The sequence below is a fragment of the Brienomyrus brachyistius genome, unplaced genomic scaffold (assembly GCF_023856365.1).
Source record: "Brienomyrus brachyistius isolate T26 unplaced genomic scaffold, BBRACH_0.4 scaffold75, whole genome shotgun sequence".
Lineage (NCBI taxonomy): Eukaryota > Metazoa > Chordata > Actinopteri > Osteoglossiformes > Mormyridae > Brienomyrus > Brienomyrus brachyistius.
The window spans coordinates 591,872-605,098 of NW_026042350.1; the positions used below are offsets into that span (position 1 = coordinate 591,872).

General features: G+C 43.2%; 1 protein-coding gene across 1 annotated transcript; it reads right to left on the reverse strand.

The window, feature by feature from the left end:
- Positions 1-2,851: 2,851 nt before the first annotated feature.
- On the reverse strand, positions 2,852-4,762 carry LOC125726744 (protein HEXIM1-like). The gene has a single exon (XM_049003180.1). The coding sequence runs from the start codon at positions 4,453-4,455 to the stop codon at positions 3,295-3,297; it is 1,161 nt and encodes a 386-aa protein (XP_048859137.1). The 5' UTR covers positions 4,456-4,762; the 3' UTR covers positions 2,852-3,294.
- Between the last annotated feature and the right edge of the window lie 8,465 nt (positions 4,763-13,227).

Consider the following 13,227-nt stretch of genomic DNA (forward strand, 5'->3'; position numbering starts at 1 on the left):
TCGTCAGTTTATTACTTTTAACACAATATATTATCTTTCCTCGTTATTTGTTGGTGGATCAATTACTCTACCGTGGCATAACGAAAAGCACAGGGCTGTTTAGGCTGAATGAAAATACATGACCAGGTTATCGATGCGGTGCATTCAGCACTGCGTACGTGGGCGGGACATCTCAGGAAACTGCGGGGATTGAAAGTGGGACAAGGCCTGAGTGTAGCGCTTTCCGTCAGCTGGCAGATTGTTTCTTAAGATTTTTTTCTGAAAATATTAACCATAAGCCTGGCACAGACGAATCGCAAATTAATAAATGTTATTTTAAAGAAATTATCCGTTATTCATATCTCTGAGATCGAGAAAGATAAGTTCAGTTATTTGATATGACTTGTGCTCATCTTCCAGATAAATTTGGTTTAATATTGTAAACTGCTGGGTAATATTTAAAGGACTGCTCTTTATCTGGTGAAAACATGGCACGCGGCCCTTGGCGAAATAGTTTTGGCCTGCATATGTGCAAGAGTCGTCTGTGCCAAGACATGGTTGATTAGACAATCTAGTTTTTGTTCTTCCACCATTTCATTTCCACATCGGTATATCACGTACCTGCGACTCACATGACAATAAGTAAACGGACCATAAAGACCCGTGCATTATATTGTGCCCTACTGGTTGTGTTAGTACGTAAAAAGCGTTGAAATCTTCCATCTTGACGACGTTCCTCAGGATGTTTTAGTTTAGTTTCCAACACGCAGGAAATGAAACTAAAGGGGCGTCTCTCTATTGTAAGGCCGAATTGATCTTAATCCTAAAACAAATGCTAATACACTGTGTGCTTGTGCATAGTTATCACGCTAAATGTTTATGCCATCAGACCATAAACAGTTGCAGCACGTTAACCCAAATGTTTATTTAATGAAATCCTTAAATATTCATATAGGGATTAATTCCCCTTGATTATTTTTGTTTGCTTATTGTTGGATATAAAACTAACAGCAGAAACGATAGTGTCTGCTCCAGTGGAGCATAAAATTAATCCCATTAGAAACTATACTAATCTGGAACTGATATATCCATACAGCTAATTCCTCATATATGTCACAAAATATATTTCGTACCCACCTTGTACTTCATTTTATTTATATATATATATATATATATATATATATATATATATATATATATATGTGTGTGTGTGTGTGTGTGTGTGTGTGTATATGTATATGTAACCATGTAACCAGTCTTAATGAGAATCTGTTTAGCTCCCTTCCAGTGGGTCAAAGAGCTTTTGCTTTAATTTTCCAGACACGCTTCAAACAGTTTGTTTCAAAGGATCCCCATCAATAAAAGCGGTGCACAAAGCTCAGATCATTTCGCCGCCGTCGTAGTCGAGCCGAGCATCAGTAGGATGTAAAGTGGAGCAATGCAGACAGCAAATGCCAGCAAGGGACACCTAGAAACTTTAGTACTAAACTGCCTCATATTCTGATTTTCACCCCTCATCTACCATCTACCTTTATTATATACATTTTTGTACAAAAACACTGCGGGTGGCAATTAAGTTGAGACCCCAGCTATTTCCATATAAATGTGCAGTGTCGCCCATCTCTGTCATAAATCAGATACAGTAAACTGGCTTCTCCTTTCAGAAACCCCCTTTCCCCCCACAGTGATCGTCTTATCTTGCCCCTCCCCTACATACGCTATGCAGAACGATGCTCACTAAGATCACCGGTGCCACTCAAGATCTCGCCGCTTTTCGTAGACAGGTTAAAAATGGCAGTCTTGCCAGTCTGCAACCCCCACCCTACCCTACCCTACCCTATTTTGTACGTTGGTGTGATGAGCCTGTACATGTGTCTCAGTGGGGGCAGGGTCACGATAACAGCTGTCCGTCTTTACTACTTTCTTGTTGCAAGCGTCACTTCTGCAACCAAACTGGCCTGCTGCCACATGGCCTTTTGTGTACAAAACAAAAAAATAATAATTGAGGTTAGGAGCAAGGCCTGTCATTGGTCACTTCATCGAAAACTTGAAATTTGGCCGAATTTTACTACAATGTACCTATAGATGACTGGTGTCTCGTACACAGCATAAGTGGGTTTTGTTTTAATCCTACATGCATGAACTAAGTTTATAGTTTTGCGGCCAAACTAGTAACAAAATGGTACTAAAGTCAAGAAGTCTCTGGTGGTTGTATGAAGTTCTGGAAAAAAATTAAGTTTGGTTCAGTGACAATCCTAGAATGAGACATTGCTGGTTTGTATAAACCTTTAGACATGCATAATCCTGCAAAAACAAAGAAATGTCCTTCAGGCTTTTAAGATAAAGCGTTTAAATGACATGGTGGCTGGTCATTAGTGTCATCGTAGCTTTTTCATGAACAGTTAAATGGATCTCACAATGAAAACTACCACACGGCTAATCTGAAACAAACAGAGGATATAGGCAGCGAGGGATAACATGGCTTAAGGGCATTTCTATAGAGTAACCTGATACATACATTCATGAATTGTTTGTTCACTGTAGCACACAACACTCACAAACACTGAACTATGTCTGAACCTTGTGTTGCATCTTCATTGTGTAATGTGGGCAAGACGTAAACCCGTTTATAATATGACCATCCAACCCAAATACCTGTAAGATTATCATCATGGTTAAGGGATAAGGCTGATATAGCAGGTTAAGTGACAGATTGGTTTGACATATAGTGTGTAAATCTGCATTACAATGAACCTACCCCTAGGATTATTTGGCATAATGTAGCTTGCCCAGTTAATTACATGAACTTGTGTACACTTTTGAAATTACTGAACTATTCCGTTAATAAACGTCAATAACGACACAAAACACCTCGATTGTAATTCTGTATTTACAAATTCAATAACAGATTACTTTAGAGGCGGTCTAGGGGAGATTTCTCCAAAAATTAAATTAGATGTGGCCGAAATGCAAGCAATAAGTCCAAGAATCTTGGGGACTGTATATTTTTATACACACGACACATTTGAAGAAAAAAAAAACGACGAAACACGACTCTCTTCCCCATATAATCTCTCTTAAAAAATTGAATATATATGTATATACACACACTGCTTATTGAAAAAGTCTCCGTTGTCTATCGTTAAAAAAAATGAACAAAGTATTGCAAATGGAGAAATTTGGACAGTCCAATTTATCAAACTGATTATATAAAACGCATCGCAAATTTAAAATACTTACATCGTCAAAACTGAAAAACTCGCCTTATTTATTTCTCTTTTTTCCCCACGGGCACACGCCCCATTGCACAGCCGCTCACTCGGCGTGCACACTTTCCCTCCACTGCTGGTTCTGCTGCCGGAGCTCGCTATTCTGCGCCCTCAGTTTCTCAAGTTCAACCTCCAGCTCCCTGACCCGCGATCGGTCGGGCAGAGAGACCGGGCTTTCCACTGCCACCGCCTCCGGGCTTTCCACTGCCACCGCCTCCGGGCTTTTCCCGGCACGCCGCAGCCGGTTGTTCTCCTCTTCCAAGCGGGACATGCACTTCTCCAGCTCCAGGTACTCCCGCACCAGCTCCTGCTTGGTCATGTTCTGGAGAGTCTCGACGTGGTATTTCTCGTAAGTCTCTGAGAAGTCCCTCTGGAGGAATTCTCCCCCGACGTTGCCCGGCCTCCCAATGCCGTCGCTGCCCCCGCCGCTGCCGTCCTCCTCCTCCTCGTCTATTTCAAAGAAGTCCTCCTCGCTGAAGGTGTCCTCCGAGCGACTCGCCCCCAAGAAACGGCGGCTGGCCAGCTCGGTGTTGAGGTCCGGTTCCTCCCGGTCGTGCTCCTCCATTAGAAACTGCGTGGTGTTGTAAGGGGCCACCGGAAGACCCTTGGCGAACATCTCCGCTCGCACCCTGGATGCCCGTGCGGTCTCCCGCTCGTCTAGTTCCTTCTTCTCCTCCCACGATAACTTGAAGTAGGGCTTCCAGCGTCGCTTCTTCTTGGAGGGCCGCCGCCGGTGCTTCTTCTTCCCCATCCGTGTATCGGGTAAGGCCTGTGGCCGGGCTCCAGAAGACCCCGAGTTCATCCTCATAACGTGCGTACCGCTCTCGCCTTGAACCTGACTGTGGGTCTCCTCGGTGGGTCCATCTCCGCTGTTGCCGTGCGCGACAAGTCCCCCCTCACCTGCCGTGTCGGCTTCGGGTTCTTGACAGGGTTTGGTCACCACGGGGCATTTGGGGTGCGCGTTTCCTGCCACCATGCCCGCGCACACCTCCTGCTGCCCACCTTGTCTGTTCCATAGATTCTCCGCGATAGTGCCGCCGCTGCTGCCGCCCTCGGTCTGCTGTCCATCGGCGCATCGCCCCCTATCGGCGCACTGTACCCCGCCATTCTCATTGGCTACAGGATGCTCCAAAACTGTAGCGCTCCCACCTGAAGGGGCATGTGAAGTTTTCGTCTGAGGAGTACTCTGGTCCTCAGGTTCTGACATCCTGATGTTTGCAAAAAGAGATTATGGGCAATTTAGCCTTCCACTTTCTCTATAAAGTCCAGTACTCGGCTTTCCTAAAAAGTCCTTAAAATATCTTCCGTCTCTGCAAAGTTTTATTCTTGTTACATATCATTTAATCAGTCTTCATGTAAGTTCGACGCAAAAAACTACTTATTCTGAATGATCACATTTGTTAATTTAAATGAGTCGTCAGCGCTACCGTAACTACCGTTAACTGCTTCAGTGCCGATCAAAATTGCTTTACTTTGCTAACTTCGACCACGTCGCCACAACAGTATCCAAGTATACTACTACAAATACAAGAGCTCCTGTTTATATAGGAACTCTGTCGACGTCTTTGCGCATGCGATTGTTCTGGTGTCTAATTGTCCTTCGGGAACTGTAGTTTATCTATGCCATTGATAATATAGTAATGTCGTCCTAAAAACTACTTGGACCACAATTCTAAAATCTGTAGCCAATATGTAAACCAATCACATTTTGCGATATAGAACGAACAAGTCCCGCCCATTTAGAAATGCTATTGGCTAGAAAGGTTGGTACTCTGTTGCTAAGCTTAAACTCTATTTCAATTGGCTTTTTTGACAATCAATCTTGGATCCAGTTCTCCTATAAGAAAAGCAGGACGGGCCATCTTCTTTGACGCTACCAAATGAAGAAAAAGGGGGGACAGATATATATTTTAAGTTAAATTTGTACACAAGACAGCAAATGTGTATATTGATTACAATATAATCTAAGTATTTAGGCTTAAAAACTAAAATAGATAAATTGACTTTTCACGTTTTTGGAAGTGTCATTTCGTTCCGATTTTCTCGCGTATGCAGCATTTCCTCTTTCAGGACAAAGTACAGGAATCCGCATGCATAAACTAGTTCTTTTTTAAATTTTATATGTTGCTGGAATTAAAATCTATCAACGGCTTAATGTGTACTTTACAGTTTTCGAGAAGTGGTTTGATTAATTTAGTATTAAACATTTTGAGTGTTTACATGGCATTAATCATGTCAACGCCAGCGCGGAGTGATATCGGTTGTCCGCCCTTTTCTCACTCTCTGAAAGGAAGCGCAGTGAGATAGAATGAGTTCTAACAAGAAACGTAAACAACTGTGAAATGGCCTAAGTGGGTGTATGAGTCTGGGTTTACGTGCTTATAAATGTTTGCCAGAAGAGTTATTGTGCAGTAATTTTAGCATTCCTTAATGGGCAACCTTACGTTTATGTAATTGTCCATGATATTAGTTAACGGTGGGTTTATGCTGTGTTTCTCGACCCTTCTTCACGTAAGGGCTTGCCCAGTCGGCTGCCTATTTAACTCGGTAATCTGTAAAATTAGAGGCTACGCCAGCGTTTAAAACGCACAGATATATCACTGTTCTCAGTATTACCCGGATTCGTGTGCAACACCTCTTAGGTATTCAAACGAGAAAATTACGTGGGTAGTGTCCTTGTAAACAATGGCCAGCTGCCAGCTAGCATCCCCAAAGCGCAAGGAATTCACACAACCTACCAAGCCAGTTTGGCGCCTGGCGTAATATCGTTTATTATTATTATTATTATATATTTTTCAGGGATATATTTGTATGCATATGCCCAGGCACGCGCAATCTCAATCGTACAGCGTTGACGGAGCGATATGAGTTTCGCTAGAGAGATTTTGGGCGATAACTGGGCTAACTAGTTAGCTGCCACTTAACTAAAATAAAAAATAAAATGCCCATATGGCATATTCACTTGGTAATGGTAAATAAATGTCGGACTATACAGTATAGCAAGAAAGCGGCGAAGGAGCCAAGCTTCCCTGCCTATCCGTGGCAAGTAAAGAAGTGAGGTAGTTGTCGTATTTATGTGTTTTTTTCCTCTCTTCCTTTTGGGGGGGGGCGGTTTACGTGCAGAACCGAACCCGGTTCTCTGACCCACCCCCCGGGCGGCCTATTGTGCTGGTTGGGCGGGGACTTGGCCGGCACGCGCGGGGTTAACCTCTCACTCGCCTGAGGTGAGTCGTCGCCCAGCGTCAGCGGTGTGCTGGGGAATTTTAGCGGATTGTTTGTTAGATAAATATTTAGGGACCATAAAATGCGTCCGTGCACAAATGTATTAGAATGACAACCACTATGTAGTCATTCCGTCATTTTCATACTGTGTCGGGGGGCTGTTTGACATGCAGCGCGTGAATGGCCTGCTGTTAGGCCTGCTTCTGCACGGCGCGCTTATAAGCACGTGATCCTGGCCCGCTGTTGCGATGCTGGCGTTTAGCTATGCCTTATCATTATGTTGGATTGCTATCGTAAACGTTTTAGTCAGTCGTAACCTTGTAAGGGGGTAATAAACGTGGTGAGTGAATATGGGCAATGACACAAACCTTGGCCTATTAGATGCATGTTTATTCGCCTCTCTGTGCAAGGGAGGAGATGCTAAACATGATTTGATTAGTGGCTTTTCACTTTCGAGCAGATGGAGTCTTGTCCGACCGGTGCCAACTGCTTGAATTAAGTAATCTGGGATTTTAACTGCCATTTAAACAAAATGACAAGTGCCAAGGATGGAGTGTATGTTATTTGGTGTGATAATACATTGTTCTCTCTGATTGCTGCATTCACACAAAAGTGAAACCTAAACATGTCCTTTGATATAAGTGTGTTGATAGTGGCATAGAAATAGAAAGATGCAAAGGATGATGGGAGCTGACAAAGGTTTTCCTATTTTCAGACACCGGAGATGGGCAGGGTTGTGTGAAACACTCGCTGAGGGCAGGGGCACGTGAAGCTCCTCATTAACATTCCAGCTATACAGCTGGTTTAAGTTGTATCTGCTTGTTTGCTGAACATGTCACCCATGAGAACAATGGACAGAAGATGGGATTGTCCTTTGGTTAAGTGCAAATGAAATGATAATGTAGCATTCAGTCTTGTCCTTCCACAAAAATCTGTTCTATTACAATGGATTCACTTAAGTTTCATGTAATTGCAGGGAGAATGTACCTCACAGGTCGACATGGAGTATGGGGTGTCATAAAGGTCTTAATGGACTTTCCGAATGGCTGTTTCTCTCCTCTTACGCAGAAGTAACAGCTCTTTGAGACATCTTCCTTCTGTTTGTATCACGACCTACGGTTTTATATTCCCCCCTTGCATTTATTATGCAATTATTATTTGAGGTTTTTTTTTTTTTTTTAAAAGTGGTTGCCCAACAGTAAGCAAATCCATCCATTTTCTAACCGCTTAACCTGGTCACGGTCGAAGGACGGCTTGGAGCCCGTCCCAGACTTCATAAAGCACAAGCGTGGGGTGCACTCTGAACGGGATGCCAGTCCATCACAGGGCACACACACACACTTACTTAGAGGCACCAATTAGCCTAACTGCATGTCTCTGAACTGCAAAAGCTGCAAACTTCACACAAAACCGGGCTGGCGTTCAAACTCTTACCCTTGGAAATGTGCAGCAATAGCGTCACCGTATTCCTAACACATTTAATCAGGAAAAAGAGTAAATAACCTCCTCCTGATGCTCATTGCTCCAGATATTAAACTTAAAATAGTTTTGCAAGTGTATTGTTTTGTAAATTGTATAGGACAGAGATATATATCGGATATAATTCCATGTTCACTGGATAACCATTGCAGAATGACCAAATACACCCGAAGCAGGCATCTCGTGGAAGAGAATCGCTGTGTTTGCTTGGCTGAAGTGCTGCTTCTGCCACTGAATTGTTCTGTGTGCAGTACAGTTGATGTGCTATTTCCCCTGTCACGCACAGTAAGTGAACAAATGTTATTGATAGTTCTGAGTGTCTTGGATGTCTACTGGTAATCCTTAAATAAACGTCTGCCCCCTGTTTTTTTTCTATATATGTTGTAATAAGCCCTGTGATCAGATGAAACAGGAAATGGAAGTCACTCGCTGCTGAAGCTTGAAGTTAGTCGTACGAAGTTAGACTACATGGAAATCGCGTTTCCTGCCACGTCGTGTTTTATATCGGACCAGCACGAGGATGGCAGAAAACGATGCTCGTTTCCAAAGGCTGTGCGTTGTCTCCGAGTTCAAGAGAGGCGTCTGAGTCTGACTGGTATCTCTGGTCGGGCCCGTGAGTTTAATCAGGGATTTTCCACCTTGCATCTAGTTTGATGAAAGCAGAAGGGAACGACCAGGTATTTTCTTGCTTTTGTTAACTACAAAAAAAAAAAAAAAAAACGCTTAGAACATTATCCATTATTTCCTATGAGGAAATTTCTTGGTAGGAGTGCTTGGCCTATCTTTAGGGAACTAGATATGAGTAGGTCCAGATGCCAGGACAATACTGCCACCTTTGGAGTGGCTAAGAAGGATTATGGTACGTAGGGTAATCTCACATTCTGGATCTAGAACAAAGGGCAGTGGCTATTGCATGTAGTGTTAGAGTGCCATGTAGTCTTATATTGTAGGATACAATGCTTAAAGAACATGATTACAAAGTATTACTCATTCCCCATTGCAACAGAGGAACAAGTATGCATGCCAGGTATAAGAATCTGCTGCAAGTTTGGTTTCACAATCATTACAATGTTGTAGCTTTTTCAGTCCTATTATTGTGGACTCCTACTCTATACACCCAGTGATCTCATTCTGAAAACTCATTGCCTACATCTTCTGAAACTCTGTATCCTCAGCATGTATATCAGACACTGGGGTGACCATCACTGTGAAAGTAGATTGCAGTTGGGTTTTGGGAATTGATTGCTACATCATATGTCTTTTTGCAGTACCAGGGCCCACAGTATCCACGCAAAATGCAAGTTTTTGCCCATTAAATTTTTATTTCTGGTGCAGCCTCATTTTTTATTATGGTAAAGAAACACTGAGATCGGGGCCAATCCCCAAGTGGATTTTTCCACTGTAATATTGGCTCAGAGAAGGGAAATCTCTGGCTTCTAGGGAGGCTGCATGGTTTCAGGAGGCGGAGAATACACACACATGTTGGAAGAGGACTTCAAGAGATTTGCAACACATTCAAAGAACCAGCAGGAATAATATCACGCGAGGAAACAAGTGGTTACTTATTTTTTGGTGGGGAGTTTCTGACTTTTCCCATGTTTACGTTCTCCTGAGTATTGAGGCGGAAATTGCACTTCAGCTCGCTACCAGCACCGATGGAGCAGTGATAAATCTAGCAGAGAGGCAGGAACCGTGCGGCAGGACCAACAAATATTCCCAACAGTAGAATCGCTAAACACGTAGAGCGTTTTGGTTATTTGGCTTTGCCATTTTTATTTCTGTAATTTTTACCGTTCTTGAACTAAGCTGTATAAGGAAACACTTTCACAATTAACAATGCTTAATTCTCCTGTATCGTGTGGGGTAGCAAATGGCATACACGTGAGTTTGGATGATCTTTCCTGTGATGGAAATATGTGTTTCCATGGTGATTGATCATTAGCTCCATACCCACAGCAGCCTCAATTAGTCAAATGCAGTCGGCTCCGATTGGACTAATTTGCTTGATAGGGTTGTCTGCACTGCTGGGTCAAATGGATAGGATCTGTCGGGTACAGTGACTCAGGAAGTACTGCTGGTGCCCATTACTGCTGTGTGAGTCCATCCCTCCCCTCTCCTCCCTCCTCTGCAGTCCAAAGATATGCATTGAGGCTAATTGTTGTCCGTGACTTGTGCATGAGATAGGTTTCAGACCGCGATCCCCCCCCCCCCCCCCTCCATCCCGCCCCATAACCATGTACAGGGTAGGGGGATAGAAGGTGGAAACGTTTCAGGCAACTTCAGTGTTCTGAGTTCATGAGTTGTGTGATGTGGGCTGTCTTTCAAGCACCATTTCAGGCACCATTTAATTTTTTTAAAGAGGTGGTTGAAGAAGCAAAATCAAAAGTGTGTTCTTGCTAACAAAGGCGCAGAAACGCCCGAGGGGAGTTTACAAAAGATAAGGACAACCGCTGTTCTCGTTTCACGGAAGTAGTCCATTATGTTATTGAACCGAGCGGGGCGAAGATGTTAACGTAGAACCTTTAAGCAACGGCAGCTTTGAGTTTGTTGCAGCTCTCCTCACAATGGGATTCCATGTCATGCATCAAGTCTCAGTCACACAAACATTTAATGCGATCACATCACTAAAAAGGCCGCATTGATTTTTAAAAGGGGAATCATCTCTCGCCATTTCAGTTCCCTATAATCAGGGTCGAATCATGGTCTTGTGAGGCCCCTGGGCACCTGCCTTTTCAATGCCCCCCCCCCCCCCCCCAGATGGAGGGGAGTAAGGGACATAAATGTACAGTGTGCGTAAAATGTAAAGGATCTGGATTCCGCTTCACTACGAAGGCCTTAGTTACGATTTAGCTATCTTGTCGTGTTGTGGCTTGTCAGGTTTAGAGCTACCAATCTTAACCTACGAGTTACCGGCAAGCATTTTTGGCGATTATTTCTAAATGCATATTTTGGATTAACAATGAAACTATGGCAAGACAGCATGTAACCATTGCTGTTTGTCTGATGCTTGGCACTAATCACTGATCAACTGGGATGATGACCACATCAACTAGGTTAGCTAGCTGATACTACATCAACATGGACATACATAGCATTTAGCTTAGTGCTCCGAGGCCCTGTCCAGCCCTCAGCCCCGGGGCCCTGCCCCCAACAGCCCGGTCCATAATCCAGCCACCATACCTAAAATTACAGTGTAGATAATTCTTAAACATAGTAGCAAATAATGATAAAGTGGCTTATATTCCCCCCTTATGTCATCAAAGGTCCTGTTCAGTTAGTCTGAACCTTCACCTTCATTGATTAATGGGGGGGGGGGGTGATGCAAGACAATTTTGTTGTTGCTCTAACTTGATTGACCGTTGTCCTCATTGTCGGTGTACTGCCACGGACTCCTCAATCCTCTGCAACCGCTATGTTTCTGCAACCCTGTCAGTCAGCTGGAAATTCCCTTCAGCTCTCAACACACACATACACACTAATGAGTACATTCCGGCGGCTGTTCTTGGAAGCTGCTGTTTTTTTGTTTTTTTTCCCCCCTTTCGGAGCCAAGTTTTCTGCGTTTCGCTGAACCAAGGAGGTCACCTCTAGCATAACCAACTGGCAACCCTCCATAGGAACTTTTAGACCCCAATTGCAAACGCGGTGTTCGGTTCTGGAAGTGGTAACATCTATTGAGAGAGACGATACAAAGGTTCTTAATAACATAACAGCAATTCTGCAAACTGAGCACAAGATTACTAGAATTTTAGGTTTTGATATTGATACAAAACAGATATTCTTAAAAATATTACACACTATTAAACTCTAAACATGATCGACTTTCATTCCAAACCTGGTTGGGGAAGCCATACAGCATTCTCTTTTTGCCTGGTTGTAAAACTCATTCAGCGTGACGCACTACCTTTTGGAAAGGGATGTTTAATGCAATCAGGCATTTATTGCAATCATGCACTAGATCCTTGCATGTTAGTACTGAATCCACATATTATATGACTAAGGTCAGGCAGACCCAAATGACATATGAACTATCATGCAATAATTCTTGTCTTACTGAAACTTTGATCTGCATGAAGCTGGAGGTTGTAGGAGAAATTCCTCCCACGCCACTCCATAAACAAACATCCTGTGTGGGCACATCGGCCACAAAGGGCTGGAACCACCGGTACAATAAACCATTTAGCATGGGGTGCTCTGACTGGCGGCCATTTTGGGAGCGACCTCACAGCCAGGCGCAGTAGGTGTCTACCTTCAGGAACAGCCTGGCCTGGGTGTATTCGGGGCTGCTGCTGCTGCTGCTGTAAAACAGGCAGCTTCCAGGGCCTTCCCTAGAGGTCTACACCCCTCTTGGGCTCCAGCTGAGCTCTCTTTTCCTAATTGGCCTCCTTATGCTATTAGAAACACTCAGGAAGGCCTTGTTCCCTGGCCCTGTCATCGCAATAGACATCTAGGTAAATTTTACTAGGTTTGTATGGATGATCTGAAAAAAAAGTGCCTTAGAACATGTAAAAACTACATAATCCTTTGAAAAAAATTACTGGATATATTGATATCTTTCATATATTATCAAGATGCTTCATGTGAGTTAAATCTATCAGGTGAATAAGGTTTATTGATTTAAAAAAATAGTTTTTGACTTCAGTATCAAATCAAATTTAGTTATAAAACCAATCTAAAATAGCAGTAGCTGACAGAAGTGCTATACAGTAGACAGCGTCAAGACACTCAGGAAACCTGTTTCCCCATCCCACCACTGGTCAGTGTGAGCAGGGTGTCCTAGAGCCAAAATGGCTGAAGCCTTGTTATAAAATATATAAATCAACAGTTAACAGCGATTAATCTTCATCAACGGTGTAGGAGGGTCTTTGGTATTGGTAGGGCCATAATGCAATATTTCAAATACAAAGGTCTGTTTATTGAGGGGTGGATGTGAATGAAGCCAAATTAAATACTGGGGGAGGGGGTACACTTCCCCCCTCAGTTCCTACACCCCTAATCAGTCCCAGAAACCATTAAGTTGTGTTAGTGTTGACGTACCATAAAAATATACTGCAGATACAGGATACATTTAAACGACCAGTTTGATGTCAGATAAAGAAGGCTTTAACGTAAAAGACATTTCACTTGTTTTTTTCTTTTTATTTGTGATTTTCGTAGATTCTGAAGCCTCATCTTTATGCACAGTTAGGCTGTTTCCGCACATTGCTCGGTTTCCTTGTAGTTTAATGAGTCTTAGGCCTTGACCGTTTCACGTGTAGGTGGCATTGCGCTCTCACCAAAT

Excerpts from the sequence above, each read along its gene's own strand:
- LOC125726744 (XM_049003180.1), bottom strand. The coding sequence starts at position 4,455 with ATGTCAGAACCTGAGGACCAGAGTACTCCTCAGACGAAAACTTCACAT.